At 38.8% G+C, this 22,934-nt stretch overlaps 1 protein-coding gene across 4 annotated transcripts in view; it reads left to right on the forward strand.

Moving 5' to 3' along the window:
• The first annotated feature begins 4,137 nt into the window (after window positions 1-4,137).
• The window catches only part of ATP13A4 (ATPase type 13A4), a 124,089-nt gene continuing 105,292 nt past the window's right edge, over window positions 4,138-22,934 (forward strand). For 3 of the 4 annotated variants that reach the window (XM_010834402.1, XM_010834404.1, XM_010834406.1), the window contains exon 1: window positions 4,192-4,552. In XM_010834402.1, the coding sequence (XP_010832704.1) occupies window positions 4,490-4,552 (63 nt within the window). In that variant the 5' untranslated portion in view covers window positions 4,192-4,489. The other variant, XM_010834403.1, reaches the window with a different exon arrangement.

The following is a 22,934-nucleotide window of genomic DNA, read 5'->3' on the forward strand; positions in this document are numbered from 1 at the left end:
AGATTTGAATTCAGATCACGCCAAACCCGCATCTGCTGCGCTCACCATGTCACTCTATACTCTGTGAGGCACATCCAGTGGAGAATATATTTCAAATGGGTGATATTAAGGAAGAGAGAGACTGATTTAAATAATGAAACTTTTAACTCCTTGGGTAAATTCTAGGGAGTGTAATAACTGAATTATATGATAAGATGTTTAATTTTGTGAGAAACTCCCAAAATGTTTTCCAAAGCACCATTTTGCATTCCCAGCAGCAATGAAACCTTCTGTTCCACATCCTTGCTGGTATCTGGTGTTGGCAGTGTTCCAGATTTTGGCCATTTTAATAGGTGTATAGGGATAGTTCCTTGTTGCTTGAATTTACAGTTCCCTGATGGCATAATCAAATGAGGTGATTATAAATAACAAACACAAAAGTTATTTACTTAAATTATTTCTTGGTTAATTAGTTCAGCCTTGATTATTAAATTCCTTGTTCCTAAACGTATGTCTCCACAAAAACCTGCACACAAATGTTTATAGCTGCCATTCTCATAGCCAAAACTTGGAAGCGACCAAGATGTCCTTTGGTAGGTGAGCAGATAAATGCACTGTGGTGCATCCAGACAGTGGAATAATATCCAACTCTAAAAGAAATGAGCCATCAAAACAAGACCAGGAGAACTTAAATGCATATTACTAAGCAAAAAAAATCAATTTGAAAAGGCAACATATTGTATGATTCCAACTATGTAACATTCTAAAAGCAACACTATGGAGACAGTAAAACATCAGCCATTGCCTGAGGTCATTGGAAAGTTAGGGATGAATAGTGGGAGGAGGGAGAATTTTTAGGGCAGAGAAACTATATGATACTACAGGAGTTAAAACTCACAGAACGGACAACGCCAAAAGTGAATTCTAGTGTAAACTGCGGACCTTGAGTAAAAATGATGCGTCAGAGTAGGTTTAATTGGTAACAAATGTACCATTCTGGTGGGGAATGCTCATGTGGGAGGAAGGATGTATATTTTTAAAAAGTATATGAAAAATCTCTGTACCTTCTGCTCAACTTTAGTACAAACCTAAAAAATGCTCCAAAAAAGTCTATTGAAATTTATTTAAGTTAAAAATTATTTAATAAATAATAATTAATTTTCCAACAATGTTGTAAAAGGAAGTACATTTAACCTAGAGGGTTCAAAAACTCTTTCTATTGTCTAGAAAGACTGAGTTACTTTAGAACTTGCTTATTCAGTGATTCCTGTAATAGTCAAGTACAGGTTGATCAAGGAAAATATGCATATTTGTGATGCTAGTTTATTTTCACTGACATCATTACTTACTGTATGAAGTTCAGACTCAGGCCATTCAGGTAATGACCTTAATCTCTATTTCCTGCCCTATCTCCCTTTTTCTTTCACTCACTCCTTGATTGCAGCAAAGGTGATGGATTACTTCTGGACCAGCTTGTGTGTTTCTCCTGATGGCTCCCTTGCTTTAGATGCTCTTTCCTATGACCCACTTCCAGTCTAAGCCCCAGCATCTCCACCTATTGAAGCTTTTCCTGTCTGACTTCAAGGTCCTTCTCAAATACTTCCTTCCCAAAGAGGCTCTCCTGGTCATATAGATTTAATATCTCTCAGAAAGCACTTAGATTATGCCAAATGAACCTGTAGTAGCTGTATTAACCTAACAATGAGGAATGTGGATTGGGAGAGCAGCATTGCCATATCCAAATACTTGCATTCGCTATTTATTTTCTGTGCTGGCATTTCCCAGTCTGCTAAGTGGGAAGGTCTAGAGTAGTAATGACTACAGAGGTTGTAGGATTGTAAATATGTGCATAAAATGCTCAGAATAGTGCCTGGTACATGGAAGTGTTCTGTAAATATTCTGTTTCCTTTTCATGGAATGTAGCTCCGTTTCTAGGTACACTCAATGCTTACAGACCAACAGTTCTAGACAAGGAAGGAGGCTGCCCATGAGTCATGTGGGCTGTAGAGGCACTTGGATATTTTACCATTAGAACTTCTGGAGGGATGTGAGGAAACTCATTATTTCAAAGTCCTCAGTTCTCCTGGACCATGTCGTTGAAATGGTTTTCCACGGACTTCTGGTTTTCAATAACATTTTTTTTTTTACATTCTTAAGGACTGATTTTGCTATTCAAGTTCGCCTTAAATATTACTATGGCATAATCAGATCTGTTTAATGAGGTTAAGTTCGTGTGCAGTTTTTCCTGAAGCCCTTCATCAATTACACACTCATCTTAACCCCACAGTGGCACATGAATTGCCAAATGTACTCAGGAACCCAGTCAGAAGGAAGAAGTGCAGGAATTGCCAGTTCTAGACAACAGAATGAAACACTTGTTTCTCACTTGCCCACTAGCATGGGTATAGTTTTACCACTTCACACAGAAACATTCCTCAATCCTCATAAGTTGAGATAAAGTTTGAAGTCTCTTAAATATTTACATAACTCTTGCTAGAGCTCTAAAATAGTCACTTATCCTTTTTTGAGATATAATTTTTTTGTTGTTGTTGAGAAACAATTCACATTTATAAAGTCTACCCTTTAAAAAGTATACAATTTAGTGAGTTTAGTATTTTCACAAAGTTTTGCTGCCATAACCACTAATTCCAGAAGATTTTCATCCTCCTAAAAAGAAATCTCATACTCTTCATATTTTTGTGATTTTGTGATAAAATGTTTTATTTATGTGGTTAAGTTGCACTAATAATTTTTAGAAATTCAGAGAGCTGCATGTATGTATAAATATAGTAATTAATATTATAATAGGCTATTTTTGAATGCTTATCTTAATGATACTTTACCATTTGTTCAATGTTTTACACACACACACACACACACACACACACACACACACTTCAGTCTTTGACTTGCTAGGATTTTTCATATCAGGTTGGTGATCAATGCCAACATTTGTGGATAGCTTGAAGGAGAGTGGGTGGACACACTGAAGGTAAAAATAACTCCCCTTTATTGAACATACACTGTTTCCCAGGGACTACCCCTCACACAGGAGGTAAGTTCTATTGCTATCATTTTTTATTCTACATGGGAGCAGATAGAGGCTTCTGGAGCTTATGAGACTTGTTTTCCCCACATGGCATAACTAGGAAAGGCCAAATTTGAACCCAGGCCCTCCAAAGAGGGTGGCAGAGAATGAGATGGTTGGATGGCATCATCACTGATTCAATGGACATGAGTTTGAGCAAACTCTGGGAGATAGTGAAGGACAGGGAAATCTGGTGTGCTGCAGTTCATGGGGTCACAAAGAATCATAACATAGTGACTGAACCTCCAAAATCAGAGTACTTGCCCTTAAACACTGTGCTCTAGTGACTGCTGTTAAATTGGATGTCTAGCTTAATTATGATGACAGTCCTTGATCAGAGCTCTACAACATGCTTCCCCAAGCCCCCATTCAATTCCTCCAGTTATTGGTTGAGAAGAGCCAGCTCCTGCAGGTAAAATGCTTATAGTGAGGCTGGCACACATGAGCAGCTAGATTGCTTTTTTTTTCTCTTTCAGAGCAGACATGAATGTGTGTTGCTTCCACAGTACTGGGACTTCTGACAGTTGTCTTAGACTCCTAGTCCAGCTCTCAAAATAACTAAACACCTTTTACCACATTTGTTTGTATATTTGAATACTTACATCAGTTGGAGGGTAATATATGACTTGATTTATATATGTAGTCTCTGTGCTCAAATAATGTATGTTGAATGAATGTGTGAAAAAATTTAAAAATGAGTCTAGACTCCTTATGAGTTCAACCACCAATATTTTAGTGAGAGGAGACTGCATGGTATAGTTTGATTACGCTTTCTTTTCCCTGCAAGTTTCTCAAAAAAGTAAACTTAATTCCACATACACGTTGAGTGGACTATTTTTTTACACACACAGAGAAATGTGATTTCAAATACCTTTTGAAGAGGATTAGTCACAATTTTTACCTTTTGTAAGCAAAATGAATGAAGATCCTATTAAAAGTCGATGGATTGGGGCTTTCATGAATCAGATAAAACCTGCAGCTCTGTTAGAGTCCTTTTGCCTGTTGCCCACTCCTTGGAGAGGTCCTGCCAACTCTGCATTGTCCCGCCGGATTTGCAGTCAGATGTCTTGGGCTGGCAGGCACTGTGCAGGCAATGAGTTCTTTCCCTGTAAGTTGGGTACAGAAAGACCAGCATGGGAGCAGCCTCCTCTGGGACAGCGGCTGAGAGAGAATGCAGTTAGCCAGGAGCCGGCAGAAATTCCTCCAAGCACAGGGTGGCTCGTGGGAGGAGTTCGGTTTCCTAAGTACTGTCATTTGCTGAGAGAAGGTGTGTGCTCCAGAGCGAGTTTTAACCTGGAGGATTGTTAACGCATTAACTCTTTCAGTCAGCTGGAGAGGGAGAGCGGCGGTGGCTGGGCGAGTTCAAACTCAACCTGGACGCATCTGTTCCGGAAGGTCGGGGAGGAGTGGAATCGCTTTTCCATGGGGGACCACTTTGAGAAGGGCCAGCACGCTTTGCTCAATGAAGGAGAAGAAAATGAGATGGTAAGATTCCTGCCACATTCCGCCTCTTTCCATTTCCACTGCCCAGCCTCCAACACTCACTCACTCACACACACATACATACACACACACTCACACATATATACACTCACACGCTGACACGCTTACATACACTCATACACACAAACACATGCTCATACACACACTTGTGCGATTTGATTTTGGCACAATGTGAGAAAAGACAATGCACAAGAAACCTTCCTTTCCCATAAATGTAACCTCTGACTCCAAAAATCTGGTAGGCTTAAAAATATTGTATTCATTTTATCAAGAACGTTTTGAAGTAGAATTGAAAGGGAGAGAAATACAATGCTACTTTATGATTTGTTTCGAGTCTCATCAGTATAGCCAGTTCTGGCCCAAACCTACTAATTTTAGCAAATCCCTGATGTTGGGAGCAGCATATTTCCTGATAGGAAGGACTAGCACATCTTCAGAGAGGTAAGAGGGCAATGGGGTCCTGACCTCCTCTGCTCACATATCTGTGTTCACAAAGATGTCTGGGCAGAAAACATATAAAAATAGTAACAATTATCAGCCTACGTACGTTTCTCTTTACTTCTAGAATTTTACTTGTTGTTCCCTTCATACAGATTGGTTACAGAAAATTTTCCGGAGTTCACAGTCTCTTTTATTTTAGGTATGTTCCCATCTGAGAAACTGTAGGAAAATCAAAGATGATTCTTATGCTCTTGCTGAAATTAAAGCTGTATTTCTCAATTACAATCTAATCAAGAGAGAGTTAGAAATGTGTACTTCTGTTAATAAGGCCGTTCTGCTAATTGTGTGAGCATAGTCTTTTATGCCAGAAATGGTGTAATTAAAATGTTAAAATGTGAAATTCTCATTCTACAGTAGCATTTCTATTTTCCTGGAGTAAATATATAAGTAACAAACCCCAAAGATATTTACTTAAAATTGTTTTCTTGGTTAATTGCTTTAGCCCTGACTATTAAATTCTTTGTTCCTTAAACTGGTCTTTCAAGTCTAATCTGCTTACCTGTTCCTATAGCAACAACATTTTTTGGAACTTCAAAAGTAGATCCCTTCTACTATCAAAGCTGAAACATTTATAAGGGAATCAAAGTCTCCCAAGTTTATATGGCTTTCTTAACTGTCTCCTTAGTTCTTTTGGATTTGACTACCAAATAACAATTGCCTTTAGGCCCTACACAAATGTCACCAGAAGTGACCTTCTGATCCATGTTTTTGATCCATCCCTTTTTCTGATTCATCCCTTTCCCTCCAAAGTGTTTTCTCTATGTTTAGAAACTTGAGAAAATTCTCTATATTAACTTGAAAATCTGATCCACATTTTTAATATTATTCACAAGAAGGCAAAGTCTGCTTCCCTCTAAGGGTTTTTTTTTATTCTCCCTCAAATCCTCAGCTGGAAATACAACTACTCTTTTCCTGTACACTCATTTCTTCTCTTCCACAGCTTGTCATTCCAGAGTCATGAAGAATTATCTACTTGCTGGCGGGACATTTCTAGTTCCAGGGAAACTAGTCTCCCTTTTGTAGCCTACCTAGTCTACTGAAGCAATGTTGTCAGTAGGTCACCTTCACAATGGTATCACTCAGTCAACACATTCGGGTGTCAGCTTAGTTTTGCATGCAACTGAAAGCCCTGTTAGGAGAGGGCCTTTGACGTGGAAAGCACACTGTGTTTTCTGGAGAGGAGTCATCTAGCCGCCAGTCTCGGCAGAGGTGCAGCAATTAGTATGCACTCTTGAGCTCTCTAGCCTGCTCAGCCTGGAGAAACCTGGCCACCTGCCTATTACTGTGTCTGACACTGTCCATTTTAAACACACCACCCCGCTCCCTTCACCCAGAACAGCAAGCATCAAAAATTAGCAAGATAATGTATGCCACACATTTTAAGAGTGATTTTTAGTTTACAAAATAGTTTTTTTGCCCACTAACTAACTTAGTTTTCACTACACCCTGTGATGCCTTTTTCAGCTTTTGCAGAGGATATAGCACGCCTTTTCTTTTTTAAGTTGTACTGCAAGGCATGTGGGGTCTTAGTTCTCTGCTGCTGCTGCTGCTGCTGCTGCTGCTGCTAAGTCGCTTCAGTCGTGTCCGACTTTGTGCGACCCCATAGACGGCAGCCTACCAGGCTCCTCCGTCCCTGGGATTCTCCAGGCAAGAACACTGGAGTGCTCTGACTAGGGATCAAACCTGCACTCCCTACAGTGGAAGCACAGAGTATTGGCTGGACCAATACTGTAGCCAGGAAAGTCCTGGATATGGTACTCTTAATAGGAGAACACACTTCCTCCTTTAACCGAACAAAGTTTAGGAGCATCTGATCTGCTTAGATTCTCCAGGATCTGTTGTTATATATGGTTTGTATTTCCTGAGTCAGTCTGTCTCCTTTGGCCTCAATGTTAGTTCCTTTTAGCAAATCAACATTGTCTAGAAATGTGTCACACCAAGTGTTTATAGTTTCTGGCTTTCTAATTACTGCAAGTTTCCAGGGAAAATAACATTCTAGGGTTTAGACTTCACGTCAAATAAAGAAGAACGGAATATTTCCAGGCCTAATGATGCCTGGGACTATCTTCCACTCTAGAACTAATAAGCTAAAAACTAAAGAGACACTCTGCTGCTGCTGCTGCTGCTGCTGCTAAGTCACTTCAGTCGTGTCCGACTCTGTGTGACCCCATAGACGGCAGCCCACCAGGCTCCCCCATCCCTGGGATTCTCCAGGCAACAACACTGGAGTGGGTTGCCATTTCCTTCTCCAATGCATGAAAGTGAAAAGTGAGAATGAACTCGCTCAGTCGTGTCCAACTGCTAGCCACCCCATGGACTGCAGCCTACCAGGCTCCTCCGTCCATGGGATTTTCCAGGCAAGAGTACTGGAGTGGGTTGCCATTGCCTTCTCCGAAAGAGACACTCTAGGTGACCTAAAATGAATATCCTCAAGTGTAAATTGAGACAGAAGCCCATGGAAGAAAGCACTTGTTAGGAGGATAAGGCAGAAAAGGGGGAAAAGTGAACTTCAGAGAAGATTTCCCCAAATGACTGCCTCTGAGAGGCCTCAGAAAGGAGACGGTCTCCCAGACATCACCTGAGTGGGACCAGAGATCAGGCTTTCACTAGCCTTGGGCTAGCCACTTGCCTGCTCTAGCCTGTTTTTGTGCCTGTAAAACGGGTGTAGTCCTTTTCTTACTTGTCTCACAGGGTTCTTATGTGGAAGTGTTTGAAGAAATATAAAATTCTGGAGAATCATAAGCTGGTGTCTATCCAAAAATAAAAGTCAGGGCTTCAGCAGTTAACCAGTTGAATGCATACTGCCACCTCCCTCCTCACCGAATAAGGTCGTCTCTTCTCATTAAAAAATGACAAGTGAAGAATATATCCTTTTATTCACAAGTTATAGAAACCATTTATAAATGGAGAGGTGCTGAGGTTCTTTATTAATAATCAGCTTTGTAGTGCTTAATTTGGAAAATACCCACCAGTCTTAGGACTCAGTTTCCTTATTTGTAAAAGGAGAGCATCAGATGGCCTGGGATCTCAAATGCAGATGTTACATATTTATATTTGGAAAGGTCTTAGAAACACTGAGTGCTCATTTCCTTATACCATGACTGTACAAAGATATGATTTAATTGAGTCAAACTTTACTCCCTATCATATTTAGTTACACTCTAGTGAAATCAGACTCCTTCATGGGGAAGTGCTTTATTCCAGTGAGACTTTTTTAAATAAATATTTTTGTTTGTTTATTTAATTACTTGGCTGTGCTAGGTCTTGGTTGCGGCATGCAGGATCTTCCATCTTCACTGCAGCATGTGGACTCTTTAGTTCTGACTTGTGGGACCTGGTTCCCTGACCAGGAATCAAGCCTTGGCCCCTTGGATTGGGAACTCAGAGACTTAGCCACTGGATCACCAAGGAAGTCTGAGACTTGTTTTAAAAATTGTGTTCCCTGATTTTTTTCCTTCCTGGATTTTAGCAATTAAAAAAGAAAAAAAAAGCCTTGAAAATTTTTTCTGATTATAAAGGTAACATATGTTTATTGTAAAATATGTTGCAATGACATACAAATGGTGTAAAGAATGAAGTAAATATGATTCATGAACTTCCCAACCAGACATGATCAATATTATTATATTGGTGACTCTCCTTCCAGACTTATAAAAAATGCATATACAAAACTTATCACTTGCTAGCATTTCACTACATTTTAATGTTATCTATATTCTTGCAATTATTTTTATTTGTTGTATCTGTATCATGGAAATACAACATATTGGTATGCTACTGTGCATCTCTTCTCAACTCTGCATTCAGTGATGCCACATTAGTAGCTTGAAATTAATAATGTTGGGTGTATTTATGCCATGGAAATCAAAAGGTGCTGCAGAGAACTTCTGTCTGCCCCACCTGAAGACCGGTTGTTAACTTTATACCCATACACTACAGCACATATTATTTCTTCAAGACTTTTCTCCCTCCTCCATCAGATCAGATCAGATCAGATCAGTCGCTCAGTCGTATCCGACTCTTTGCGACCCCATGAATCGCAGCATGCCAGGCCTCCCTGTCCATCACCAACTCCCGGAGTTCACTGAGACTGCCTGAATAAAATAAGAATACTGAGATTCCCCTGGTGGTCCAGTAGCTAAGACTCCACACTTCTATGGCAGGGGCAGGGGTTTAATCCCTGGTCAGGGAACTAGATCCCACATGCCACAGTGAATACTGAAGATCCTGCATGACACAACTAAGACCTGGCCCAGCCAAATAAATAAATATTTTTAAAAAATAAAATAAAATAAATAAGAATATTATATTTGTATATCATCCATTTTTTTTGTACTATTATCATGCTGAATCAAAAGACAGTCACAATCTACTCTTAAAAGAATATATACACATTATCATAAATACATTAAAAAAAAATGGAGTCATTCCACTTATACTCTTTTTTAAAGCTGGCCATTTCATTACACTTAAAATGTTAGGGACATATTTTCCTTTTGATATTTACAGCTTCATATAGCCATTTTAATGTTTAAATTATGTTTGGATGGACTGCACTAAATCAAATACATCTCAAATGTTGCACGCTTAGGTCATTTCTAAATATTTTTTGGCTGTGACGGACAATTTTGTGTGTGTATTTTTATATATTCATCAGAGCATTTCCTCAGGGAAAAGTCCTAGAAAAAGGTACTGCTGCTTTAAAGGGGATGTGTATTCTAAGTTTTGATTGATATGTGATTTTAATACGAAACTGCCCTCCCTAAGATTGTGATTGTACCAGTTTATACTCTGACTAGCAGTCTTTTTTGAGAATGCTTACTTTCTCTACCATACTTGCCACTGTTGAGCACTATCAGGCTTAACCTTTGTCTCATCTGGAATGTGAAAGTGATATTTTGTGGCCGTATTATATTTTCATTTCCTTTATTTGAAAGTTATCACACATCTATATGTTTGTCAGCATTTATTTTTACTAGATTATCTTACTGTTATCACTGATATTATATCAACCAGTAGACTGGGTAACTATAAATTTTCCAGTAGACTGGTAGACTGGGTAACCCAGAAGACTGGGTAACTTTTCCCAGTGAATATGGAAAAGCAAGAGCAACTCTTTCTGAACTTCCAAGTCATTGGGAGCAGCAAGAAGCTAGTGCCACAGGCACATAATATGGCAGCAGGGTGGTGTGTGGTCTTTGCCACATTGGAAGTCCTGTGGTGCCTTCAGCGTGAGTCAGGGGCATCTGTCCTCAGCAATTATTGGGCTCACTTTGATAGCTGATGTTGGCCCTTTCTTCCCTAACCCCAGGGAGCAACAGCACCTCCCCCACCTCAATAGCCACTTATTTATTATGCTCGTTGAGCACCTCCGAGTTGGTTGCCAATGTTAACTAGCAAACCCACCGGTCTCATAGTGGAGGAATTGTGTTCAGACTGAGACATTTTGTCAGCTGAAGTGTTCAGGAAGCCGGGCCACTGGCCAAGTCTAGTGTCTTTATTCTTGATTCATTGCTGTAGAACTCCCATGAAGTCAACTCATCTTTGATTAAAACTCTTGAAGAGGAAGATTTAATGGCTTCTTGATAATAAGGACCTGTTTGGTTCACCTTTCTATGGCCTCCTTCTCCCCTTTCCCCAGTCCCCAGAATATAGTACAGTGCTTGGCGCAAACACTCAGGGCATAGCTGATGGCACAAGACCAAGCTCCCTTAACCTGCAATTTTGTATTCTGAGAAGAACAGGGAGGCAGCAGGGCTCAAAGGATGAGATGGTTTGAATAAAGAGAAGCCTAGGAAATTTATGTCGTTTATTGGGGATTGTCAGTCATCTTGTGAATTTATCAATCGACTGCTCTCTCTATCAATCATAAACAAAGCTTATTCTTTGGAGTTAATTAGCCATACTACATTATTTTCCTATGAGATACCTTATTCTACTCTTTTATCCATTCATGTATAAATTCAACAAATATTTACCAAACCCTTCCTCTGTGCCAAGCATCCTCTGTGCTAACTAAAGAGGATTTCAAGTGAATAGCAAACAGTTTCTGTTTTCAAGGAGTTCAAAGATGAATGGGCAGGGCCAAGTATGTAATTTGTGGGGCCCAGTGCAAAATAAAAATGAGGTACCTCTGGCTCAACAATTATTATGAACTTTAGGATGACTCTAGCAGAGCATCCTTCCAAGAGCAGGGCCTTTTGTGACTGCACAAGCCACATGCTCATGTAGTTGGTCCTACAATTGGGTCAAGTAAGGGTGAGATGTAGTGAAATTGTGCTGAAATAGGTATTGTTGTGAGACTTACGCATACAGAGCTGTGGGAGCACAAAGAAGGAACAATTCAGTCAAAGAGCAATCCAAAGGGAAAAAAGGGCATTCATTTTCTCTGGAGGGGTAGATTAAGGCCAGATTGTGAAGGACTTTATGAGACATCCTAATGAGTGTACATTTTGTCTTTTCCACAGATTCCCAAACATCGGTCCATGAAAAAAAATACCAGAATAAAGTTGGAGAGTGCATTAAAAAAATTGATCCATAGGTCCCCATTCCAGACCTACTAAATTAGAATCTTTGATGATCGAGCTGAACTTATTGTGATATCAGCCTGATGGGCACAATGGGGAAGCCACTGGAAAATTTGAAACAGGGAATTCATATGGTAGGATTTTCCTTTCCAAACGATGTTACATCAGGGGTGAGGAAGTTTGGTTGGAGGAGGAAAGTCAAGGAAGGAGTGTTTGAAACAGTCCAGGTAAGAGATTCAGGATGGAACTATAGCTTGTTAAAGAGGATGCTGAGTGGAGAACGGATTTAAGAGATATTTAGAAATTAGAATTAAAAAGACTTCATGATCCATAGATCATGGGATAAGAGAGAAGGGGTAAACAGGATGAGTAGTTACTAAGGAAGACTTTAAAGTTCCTACTTTTCCAATGGGAGAAAGATGGTGCTATCACTTAATCCCACAGGGAAAAATAGGAACAGGTTGGGAGTGAGGATGGCAATAGCTGTAGCAAATACTTACATGGTGTTTGATCTGGACTGGGAACTTTACAAGGTCATGACTTCTTTAACCCTCTCAACACCCTAGGAGGAATGAGCATCTCTCTTCTACAAATGAAGAAACAGGCACAGAGAAATTAAATGACATGTCTAGGTTCATCTGGCTCAGGAAATAGAAGGCTATAGCCTGGGTTCCTGCTTTAAACATGTAGCTTACTGCCTCGGTTTTGTTTAATTTTGGACACACTACTTTAGTTGTTAATGGTTGCAAAACAGCAGGGCATAGTTTAAAGAAACACCACATTAGGAATCTGGAGACCAGCACCGTGGTATTGGCTCTGTCATTATTAAAGTAGATCATGGGCACCTCTCTTTGATGTCACTTCATTTACAAGATGGAGATAATAATACTTTACTGATTTGAGCCAGGGACCAATGCAGATGGTTTCTTGGGGTCCTTTCCAACACACATAAAAATATGGTTTAAAAAGTTTTAAAACAAGTGGATAAAATCTCTGTGAAATGTCTTAAGAAATTTAAGTGATATTCTTGAGTTTTTAAAAGTACTGTGAATTGTTTTTAGTCATGAAAAGAAGGACTTTTCTGGAGACGTTACAGTAAGTGGGAACTGGAAATTTATGGCAGTTGCTTTATGAATTACTCATGAATAAAGGAATCAAGAGTAAAACTATCAGTAAATAATTAACCAAGGCTGAATCTACAGCTTCCTCAGGCCCACAGAAGACACAGAGCACAGGGACTTGGGCTTCAGAAGAGTTGGTGATCTGGCGTTGTGTCCAGAGGAAAGTCACCCTAGGCGCCAGCTGCAACGCTTTGTGTCTGTTTCAAAGCCTTATGAAGACTAGACAGAGTGAGACCACCTACCTAAATGGGCTACACGTATTTCTAGATGCCCATCATGAAAATCTCGGTGAATTGCCTGAAAATCACGGCTGGGGTGAACATCGCCTCCTCAAATCTGTCCTCAGCCTGAGGCTATTCTTATGGACAATGAACACAGTTAGGCCCTAGATATCCCATCAAGATAAAGAGCAGAAGGAGGCCCAAATGTGCTTTCCAGAGAAATGTTATGTCCCTCGGGCCAGGACACTTTCTGATTTGTAGTGGTTGTGCACACAGGGCTCTGGCTGAGACCATAATCACCTTAGTATTTCCATAATTTGCTAGCTTCTTGGGGGAACCATGGCTGCAGGATTTTGAATTTCTGGATTTTTGAAACTTTGAGTCTCAAGATCAGGCTTGATCACCAAGCATGATAAGGATCTCTTAGCTTAGATGCCACATTACCCTGTGCAGGTCTTTCCCTTAGTCACTTCTAAGAGACAGTTTTTTACTTTCCATTTTCTCTGATCACCTTAACATGGCCTTCTTGCTCTTCCCAGAATATTTTATATACTTTCTTTGCCAGGAAGATGTCTTCACCCTAATATCTGGTCTTCAGAGTTCTGCCCATCCATCAGAACTCATCCCAAATCTGACTTCCTCCTTTAAGCCATCTGGGAGTCCCTGGGTCACAGTTGGTCCCTTCCTTGTCTGGAATGTGTTTGAACTCTTACTATAGCAATTTCACTGGGTTTTGTAATAGAGTGTTTTATTATATTTTGTAATAATGTGTTTGTCTTTCTCCTCCAACAGACTGTGAGTTAGTATGGGCAGGTACTGCATCTTATTTCATGTCTACATCTTACACAGAACACCAACGTTGCTTAATATGTTTCTGATAAGATGAAGACTGTGCAAATATTATAAGTTTTTTCCTTCTTTCCTAACTGAGTTAAGTTGTTACACCGAATTTTACAAAAGCAAGTACTGAGAATATATAATTTGTCCAGATCTGGAAGCTAAGAAGCAGTAAAAACAGATCTTGAAACTTCACAGGTTGATTCCCAAACTCCCACTCTAACTCCAATAGTTTCCTGGATGCCATTACTGTTACCACCTCGGTTACTGCTGTCACTAACCATAACTATCACTACCACCACCACCAGCACCACTACAACTAGTAAATAAGCCCAAGGTAGTGTGTACTAGTTTAGCTGCTATTTCACACTTAGTGTTCATTTTGAACTTGTGAGAAACAAAACCTCCAGGTCTCTTTTATAAAGTCATAGCTTTCTGATCTTTTGGGCATAGAAGTGAACAGAGGCATAGGCTGTGGAATCAGGTCACCCAGATTCCCCTGTAGTTTCCAGCCATCCATGCCTGCCAGCTTCACAGAAGTGGTGATGCTCTTGTCCCTCCACCAGTGTGGCTTCCTTGGCTTTTTACTACTTGGCTTGGTGCTAGGCTTCTAGTAGGGGCACAGAGGGTGATCCTAGCCAGTCCTTTTGTATTTGGGCTTCAGGGAATGATGCTTTGTCAATATTCTTGTTTGTCCTTTCCATGGCAGCCAGTTCTGTCTGTCATTGGCCTTAGGTGGGATTTTCTTGCTCCTCCCTTCACAGTTGCATGAGTGTGATTTTGTAGACCCATGCTTGGTAAGTGGTAGAAGATCCACCCAGCATCAGTGCATTTTTGCTGTGTCAGAGAGGATTTCCTACTTTCAAGTAAGTGATCTTTGTTCATTTGGTCCTGCTTGTTTTAGTCTCAGACTTTGTATGGGGTTTTCTAACAACTCCAGTATTATATATCTCCAGGTACTAAGTCAATGGAAAAAATAAAATTATTTCTCAATAATATATAGAATTTTTCTCTTTTCTCAATAAAATAGAAGAGCAAAAAGACTCATATTTTCTCATTGGCTCTGATCGGATCATCTCCTCTTTTCAAACTTATTAGTGTGGACAGGAGAATATCATGGTTTTAATCACATTCCCAGTCCAAGAGTCAGGGTCAGAGGCAATTTTACATGAAGCACATCAGCAGAGGGTGGTAGGAAGAGGTTTGACAGAAGAAAATTGGAGTACTGGATGCTATTACCTGGAGTTAAATAAATGGGAATTGGAAGGTCTAGACAAAAAAGTACAAATGGACAAATGGAATTTCCCTTCTAGCCAATAAATAGTAGTGTAGCTGAACTGAACAAATAAAGTTTAAAGTGGTTAGATCCCCTGTGATTTTTTTGCCTGAGTAAATGTAAAATATAGAGCTTTTCTGAAGATATTTTGCATATCTAAGAAGAGGAGGAAAAGGACTTTAAAAATATGTTTGTTTTTCCAATTTTATTTTTATTTTTAAAAGTTATTTAAATTGAAGTATAATCGATATGCAATATTGTATTAGTCTCAGGTGTACAGCAAAGTAATTATGTTCTCTCTCTCTGTATATGTATCTTTTCCCGAATTCTTTTCTTTATAGGCTGTTATATTGAATATAGTTTCCTGTACTATACAGTAAATCCTTTTTATTTAACTATTTTATATATGGCCATGTGTATCTGTTAATCCTGTACTCCTAATTTATCCTCCCTTTGACATTTGGTAAGGGTAAGTTTGTTCTCTATGTCAGTGATTCTGTTTCTATTTTGTAAATAAGTTCATTTGTTTTATTTTTTTAGATTCCATGTATAAGTGAAATCATATAATATTTGTCTTTGAATTACTTCAATTAGTATGACAATCCTTAGCTCCATCTTTATTGCTATTTTTCTGATTTTAAATATGTATAATATCATATATGAAACGAGTCGCCAGTCCAGGTTCGATGCACGATACTGGATGCTTGGGGCTGGTGCACTGGGATGACCCAGAGGGATGGTATGGGGAGGGAGGAGGGAGGAGGGTTCAACATGGGGAACACATGTATACCTGTGGCAGATTCATTTTGATATATAGCAAAACCAATACAATATTGTAAAGTTAAATAAAATAAAATTAAAAAAAATAATGTAAATGGGTTACAAATAAAAGAAATGTTAGCTTATGGAAAAAAAATAAAAGTTTGTTTAAACATATTTACTTATTTACAAAACAGAAACAGATTCACAGACTTAGAGAATGAATTTATGGTTACTGGGGGAAAGGTGGGGAGGAAGGGTAGAGTGGAAGTTCGGGATTGACATGCACACACTAGTATACTCAAAATAAATAGCCAACAAGGACCTGCTGCATAGACCAGGGAACTCTGCTCAGTATTCTCTAATAACTTAAATGGAAAAAAAATTGAAAAAGAAAACGTATATATATATATGCATAACTGAATCACTTCGCTGTACACCTGAAACCAACAACATTGTTAATTAACTATGCCCCAATATAAAATGAAAATTAAAGATAAAATAATTTTTGTTATCAAAAAGTTAATTTAATTGTGTTCAATAATTAAAATGTGCACAATATAAAAATAAAAGAAGAATCACAATGATGCCATCACCCAAGGCAAATACCACTAGTATTTTTATTTTATGCATTTATATTTCAGACTTTTTTGTTTGTGCTTCACCTCTTTTCAGTTAAATTTGAAATCACACTGCATAATTATGTTGTTTCTCTTCACTTAATATTATTACATGTATTTTTTCCATGTTATTAAAAGTAGGTAAGCATTATTTTAATGACTATATAATATTATTTAATGATTAGCTTATTCTTATATACATAGGTTTCTTTCTACTGCTACTACTAATAATACTGTAGTGAATATCTCTGCATATAAATCTTCTCTGTGTTTTGTATGTTAGAGGAATATTTTTAAAGACAAGTCTTTCCTAGTTCCTAAAATCATGTTTTTTGGGGGGTCTGCACATTGGTAAGGCCAGATTGGCTAACCCCTTTCAGTAGCAGAGATTTAGACTCAAGTGGAGCTGCAGGAAGGGATATGATTTTGATGCTCAGAAATGCCATTTTTGCCATTCTGCACTCAGGAAACTATAAAGAGGAAGTGAGTAATAGAAAGTTGTGATGCTTCTGTTTATCCAAAGGCTTTTCAGGCAAAAGACATCATGTGCATATGAAGGGTCAGTTTTGACCACAAGGTGTCCCATGGTGCAAGGGTGAACAGAGCTGGAGCAACAGGTTAGGGAAACTTCATATTTTATTTCAGAGAAGTTTTCTTTAGCTTCTCCCTGCTCTTTTTACCCTAGGAGGAATAAATAAAAGCTAGAATCCTTAATATCTTGGTAACAAATTCCAATCCCTTTGCCACAGCTATAGTATCTGTTCTTTAATAAATGCTTGATTATAGGGCTTTCAAACTACTGGGAGAAAAAACCAATTATCTTCCTTCTGAAATTTTACAAAGATCACAAAGCAGGAAAAAAAAATTATGTTAGTTAACGTCATTGAAATAATTGCCTACAAAGAATCTGTATATAAATTAATTAGCAAATTGAAATAAAAGAATATGCAAATAAAATACTTTTTCATTATCCCAAGGAGGATATACTTTTCTATTTAATTTCTCATAGCTAATTAATCAACTATTCACTGCTGTATGTTCAGTGCTTAGAAAAATGCCTGGCACATAATAACTAAACAATATGTATTTTTGAAAGACATAAATGAATGAATGATGGATGAATGTAGCTTGTTACAGTTAAATTCCAAAATAATATAAAATAGCATACAAATTAAAAGATTAAAAAATGATTAGAATTGAGAGAAATAGATGCCTGGTTTATTGCACTTCACTTTACTTGTTCCACAGAGCCTCAGGCCAAAATCTTCAAAGTTTATCTGACCTTTTCCTGCCTCTTCATTCATCCAACCTTTCTTTAAGTGCCTTCAGAGAGAAGGAAACTTATAATAAGACAAATCATTTCCTTGTAAGACAGAGCTGACTATTAAAAAAAAAACCCCAAAACTCTTCCTTGTGTTGAACTGAAATATGTTTCTATTAATCTGAATTTATTAGTCTTACTTCTTTTGCTTTTGGTGACTTCCTGGAAAAAAGCCAGTTTTCAGTTCTACAAGTCAGGTATTTAAAAATTGTTCTTGTTTTTCTCCTGCCCTACCCTTCCAGGTATCTCTTCTCCAGTCTATACAATTTCTTCAATCATTCTTCATGTTCTTTGAAAATCTTGGAATGATAATTAGAAGAAGCTACCTTCTCTTATGTAATTCTTTCTTTGAAATCAACAGAGATTCTTGGGTAAAGGTGCATCTACCAGGAGGAACACAGAAGTGCCATTTACTGTGTCACTAAGGTTGTTGATGATAATGAGTTCAGAGCAGCCTGTTCAGATCCAGACAGGTCTTAGAGCAGGCTTATTCTGTTACCAAGTTCTGTTCCTCTGCTTGCCACTTGAAAAATCAATACTCAAGAGACAAGTCTTAGTTGGAAAGGAAAGGTTGGTTTATTCATGAAGTTGGCAATTAGGGTGGAAGGTGGTTTTTGTGCCCCCAAATCAACGGAAGATTCTGCTTGTTCCAAGTAAAGGAAAAAGGGGAAAACAATCTCAGTTAATCACTAAAGGGGTCAGATTCTTTGTCATGTTTCCATTCCATGCAATTTTGCTGACTCCCCCTGAGCTTTCTTTTGATGCTATCTTACCTACAGATTAGCTAAGGGGGATGAAATATATAACCAGCTGAATGCCAACTTCCAGAGAATAGCAAGGACAGATAACAAGGTCATCTTAAATGAACAATGCAAAGAAATACAGAAAAACAACACAATGGGAAAGAATAGAGATCTCTTCAAGAAAACTGGAGATATCAAGGGAACATTTCATGCAAGGATGGGCACAATAAAGGACAGAAAAAGTAGGGACTTATCAGAAGCAGAAGATATTAAGAAAAGGTGGAGAGAATACACAGAAGAACTCTATAAAAAGGGTCTTCAGTTCAGTTCAGTTCAGTTCAGTAGCTCAGTCGTGTCCTACTTCAATGACCCAGATAACCACGATGGTATGATTGGTCACCAAGAGCCAGACATCCTGGAATGTGAAGTCAAATGGGCCTTAGGAAGCATTACTAGGAACAAAGCTAGTGGAGGCGATGGAATTTCAGCTGAGCTATTTCAAATCCTAAAAGATGATGCTGTGAAAGTGCTGCACTCAATATGTCAGCAAATTTGGAAAACTCAGCAGTGGCTACAGAACTGGAAAAGGTCAGTTTTCATTTCAATCACAGAGAAAGGCAATGCGAAAGAATGTTCCAACTACCGTACAATTGCACTCATCTCACACGCTAGCAAAGTGAAAGTGAAGTCACTCAGTCATGTCTGACTCTTTGCAACCCTAGGGACTGTAGCGTACCAGGCTTATCTGTCCATGGGATTTTCCAGGCAAGAGTACTGGAGTGGATTGCCTTTTCCTTCTCCAGGAGATCTTCCTGACCCAGGGACTGAACCCAGGTCTCCCACATTGCGGGCAGACACTTTACCCTCTGAGCCACCAGGGAAGCCCACACACTAGCAAAGTAATGCTCAAAATTCTCCAAGCTAGGCTTCAATTGTACATGAACTGAGAACTTCCAGACGTACAAGCTGTGTTTCAAAGAGGCAGAGGAACCAGAGATCAAATTGCCAACATTCACTGGATCATAGAGAAAGCAAAAGAAGTCCAGAAAAACTTCATGTGCTTCATTGACCACATTAAGGCCTTTGACTGTGTGGATCACAACAAACTGTGGAAAATTCTTAGAGATGAGAATAACAGACCACCTTACCTGCCTCCTGAAAAACCTGTATGTAGGACAAGAAGCAACAGTTAGAATCGGACATGTAACAACTGACTTGTTCCAAACTGGGAAAGGAGTAAGACAAGGCTGTATATTGTCACCCCACTTATTTAACTTATCTGGAGAGTATATCATGTGACATGCTAGGATGGATGAATCACAAGCTGGAGTCAACATTGCCAGGAGAAATATCAACAGCCTCATATATGCAGATGATACCATTCTAACAGCAGAAAGCAAAGAGGAACTAAGGAACCTCTTGATGGGGGTGAAAGAGGAGAGTGAAAAAGCTTGCTTAAAACTCAGCATTCAAAAAACTAAGATCATGGCATCCGGTCCCATCTCTTCATGGCAGACAGCCTCATATATACAGATGATACCATTCTAACAGCAGAAAGCAAAGAGGAACTAAAGAACCTCTTGATGGGGGTGAAAGAGGAGAGTGAAAAAGCTTGCTTAAAACTCAGCATTCAAAAAACTAAGATCATGGCATCCGGTCCCATCTCTTCATGGCAGACAGCCTCATATATACAGATGATACCATTCTAACAGCAGAAAGCAAAGAGGAACTAAAGAACCTCTTGATGGGGGTGAAAGAGGAGAGTGAAAAAGCTTGCTTAAAACTCAGCATTCAAAAAACTAAAATCATGGCATCCGGTCCCATCTCTTCATGGCAGAGAGGTGGGGAAAAAGTGGAAGCAGTGACAGATTTTATATTCTTGGGATCTAAAATCACTATGGACAGTGACTGCAGCCATGTAATTAAAAGACACTTCTCCTTGGAATGAAAACTATCAAAAACCTAGACATATATTAAAAAGCAGAGATGTCACTTTGCTGACAAAGGTCCACGTAATCAAAGCTATGCTTTTTCCAGTAGTCACATACAGATGTGAGAGTTGGACCATAAAGAAATCTGAAAGTGTCAGTCACTCAGCCATGTCTAACTCTTTGCAACTGCATGGACTGTAGCCTCTGTCCCTGAAATTCTCTAGTCAAAAATATTGGAGTGGGTAGACATTCCCTTCTCCAGGGGATCTTCTTTACCCAGGGATTGAAAGCAGTTCTCCTGCATTGCAGGCAGATTCTTTACGGTCTGAACCACCAGGGAAGCTGAAGAATCGATGCTTTTGAATTGTGCTGGAGAAGACTCTTGAGAGTCTCTTGGACTGCAAGGAGATCAAACAAATCAATTCTAAAGGAAATCAACCCTGAATATTGATGGGAAGCACTGATGCTGAAGGTGAAGGTCCAGTACTTTGGCCACTTGATGGGGAGAGCTGACTCATTTGAAAAGACTCTGATGCTGGAAAAGATTGAAGGTAAAAGGAGAAGGGGTCGGCAGAGGACGTGATGGTTAGATAGCATCACTGACTCAGTGGACATGAATATGAGCAAATTCTGGGAAATAGTGGAGGACAGCTGAGCCTGATGTGCTGCAGTCCACGGGGTGGCAAAGAACTGGACACAACTTAGAAACTGAACAACAACAGTGCTGTGGTTAAAGTCACTCTTTCTTCTTTTAATTTAAACTTTTTATATTGCATTAGGTATAGCTTATTAACAAACAATGCTGTGATAGTTTCAGGTGAACAGCAAAGGAACTCAGCTGTACATTTTCATGTATCCATTCTCCCCCAGTCTCCCATCCCATTCAGGCTGCCACATAACACTGAGCAGAGTTCCACATACTATAAAATAGGTCCTTGTTGGTTATCCATTTTAAATATAACAGTGTGTACATGTTCATCCCAAGCTCCCTAATTATCCTTTGCTCTATCCTTCCCATCCTCACACCTGGCAACTGTAAGCTCCTTCTTGAAATCTGTGAGTCTCTTTCTGTTTTGTAAGTTCATTTGTATTATTTATTTTTAGATTCCACATGTAAATGATGTCATACGATATTTCTCCTTCTCTGTTTGAAGAATCAGTCATTCTTTAACTACTTAAGTTGTCATTCTTACTCCTTTTAATCCAGGAAAGAAATCAATAAGTTAGACAAAGCGTTGTGTGTATTCTGTAGAGCATAAAACATGTGTTAGGTTAAATGTTACCTGGTGATCTCATTTTTACAATTAAAGTCTGAGGGAAATAGAGATGGACAAACAGAAAAGGGGTTAAAAAAAAGTACTTATAATTCTTGCCTAATAATTGTAACAGTAGCATTTATTGACTATGTACTTGGACCTATGTCCTTTCATAAGCACTTTTTCAAGTGATACTTCATTTTGAATTTATAAAAACCCTATTAGGTAGGTACTGTCTCTACAGGTGCAACCATTAAATGTTTCTGATGGTCTGCTATGGCGGCGGTCTCCACACTATGGACTGTGGGTAAAATCTGGCTCACTGATTGTTTTAGAAATAGAGTTTTGTTGGAAAACAGATCCCTGCTTTTGTTTATAGATTGCCTCTAGCTGCTTTTGCCATACTCAGCAGAACAGAGTAGTTGTGAGGGAGTTCATATAGCCCACAAAGCTGGAAATATTTTCTATCTGGTACTTTACAGAAAAGCTCTTTTCCTTTCTTTTCTTTTCTTTTTTTTTTTTTTTAAAGAACAACTTTTCCTTCACTGCCATAGTAAAATGTTACTTGTTAAGATTGCCCACATTTTCTTTATCCACCAATACTGGTTTCCACCAGTACTGGTTTAGTAGAGTTCCAAAAGGCCTGGGGTTGGGTGGTGTTTAAGGGTTTGGACAGGCTGTCCGTGAGAGCAGTAGATATTTACAAACTCTTCTAGTTGAAAGGGCCTGTTTAGAAGTCCAGGATCTTTCTAATACAAATACTTCCATTAATCATTCATTTTGTGTGAGAAATGTCCCTTGTCTGGCCTCTGTTTCTTCCATCTCTAGGTAGATGTAAATGTGTAAGATCTGTCTGGTTCAGTTTCATACCTGTCCTCATTTGAGGTTGCTTAGACTCTTACTAGCATGAACACGGGGCCCAGATCTGTAAGATTTGCCTGCTGGACATAGTGTAGCCATTTATAGCCAAGAGTCAAATGGATCCTTAGACCCCTCAAATCATGGAATTTCAAGTATAGAAAATTACTCAGAAATAGTCTAGTCTGACATAGTCATTTAAAGCAATTTTTTTTTCCTTTGGTAAAGATAATTGTAGGTTCATATGAAGTTGTAAGAAATAATGCAGAGAAATTCTGTGTACCATTGATAATATCTTGTAAAACTATAATACAGTCTCACAATCAGGAAATTGACATTGATATGATCAAGGTACAGAATATTTCCATTACCCAAGAGATCCTTCATTTGCCT

The sequence above is a fragment of the Bison bison genome, unplaced genomic scaffold (genome assembly GCF_000754665.1).
Source record: "Bison bison bison isolate TAMUID 2011002044 unplaced genomic scaffold, Bison_UMD1.0 scf7180017864032, whole genome shotgun sequence".
NCBI classification, from domain to species: domain Eukaryota; kingdom Metazoa; phylum Chordata; class Mammalia; order Artiodactyla; family Bovidae; genus Bison; species Bison bison.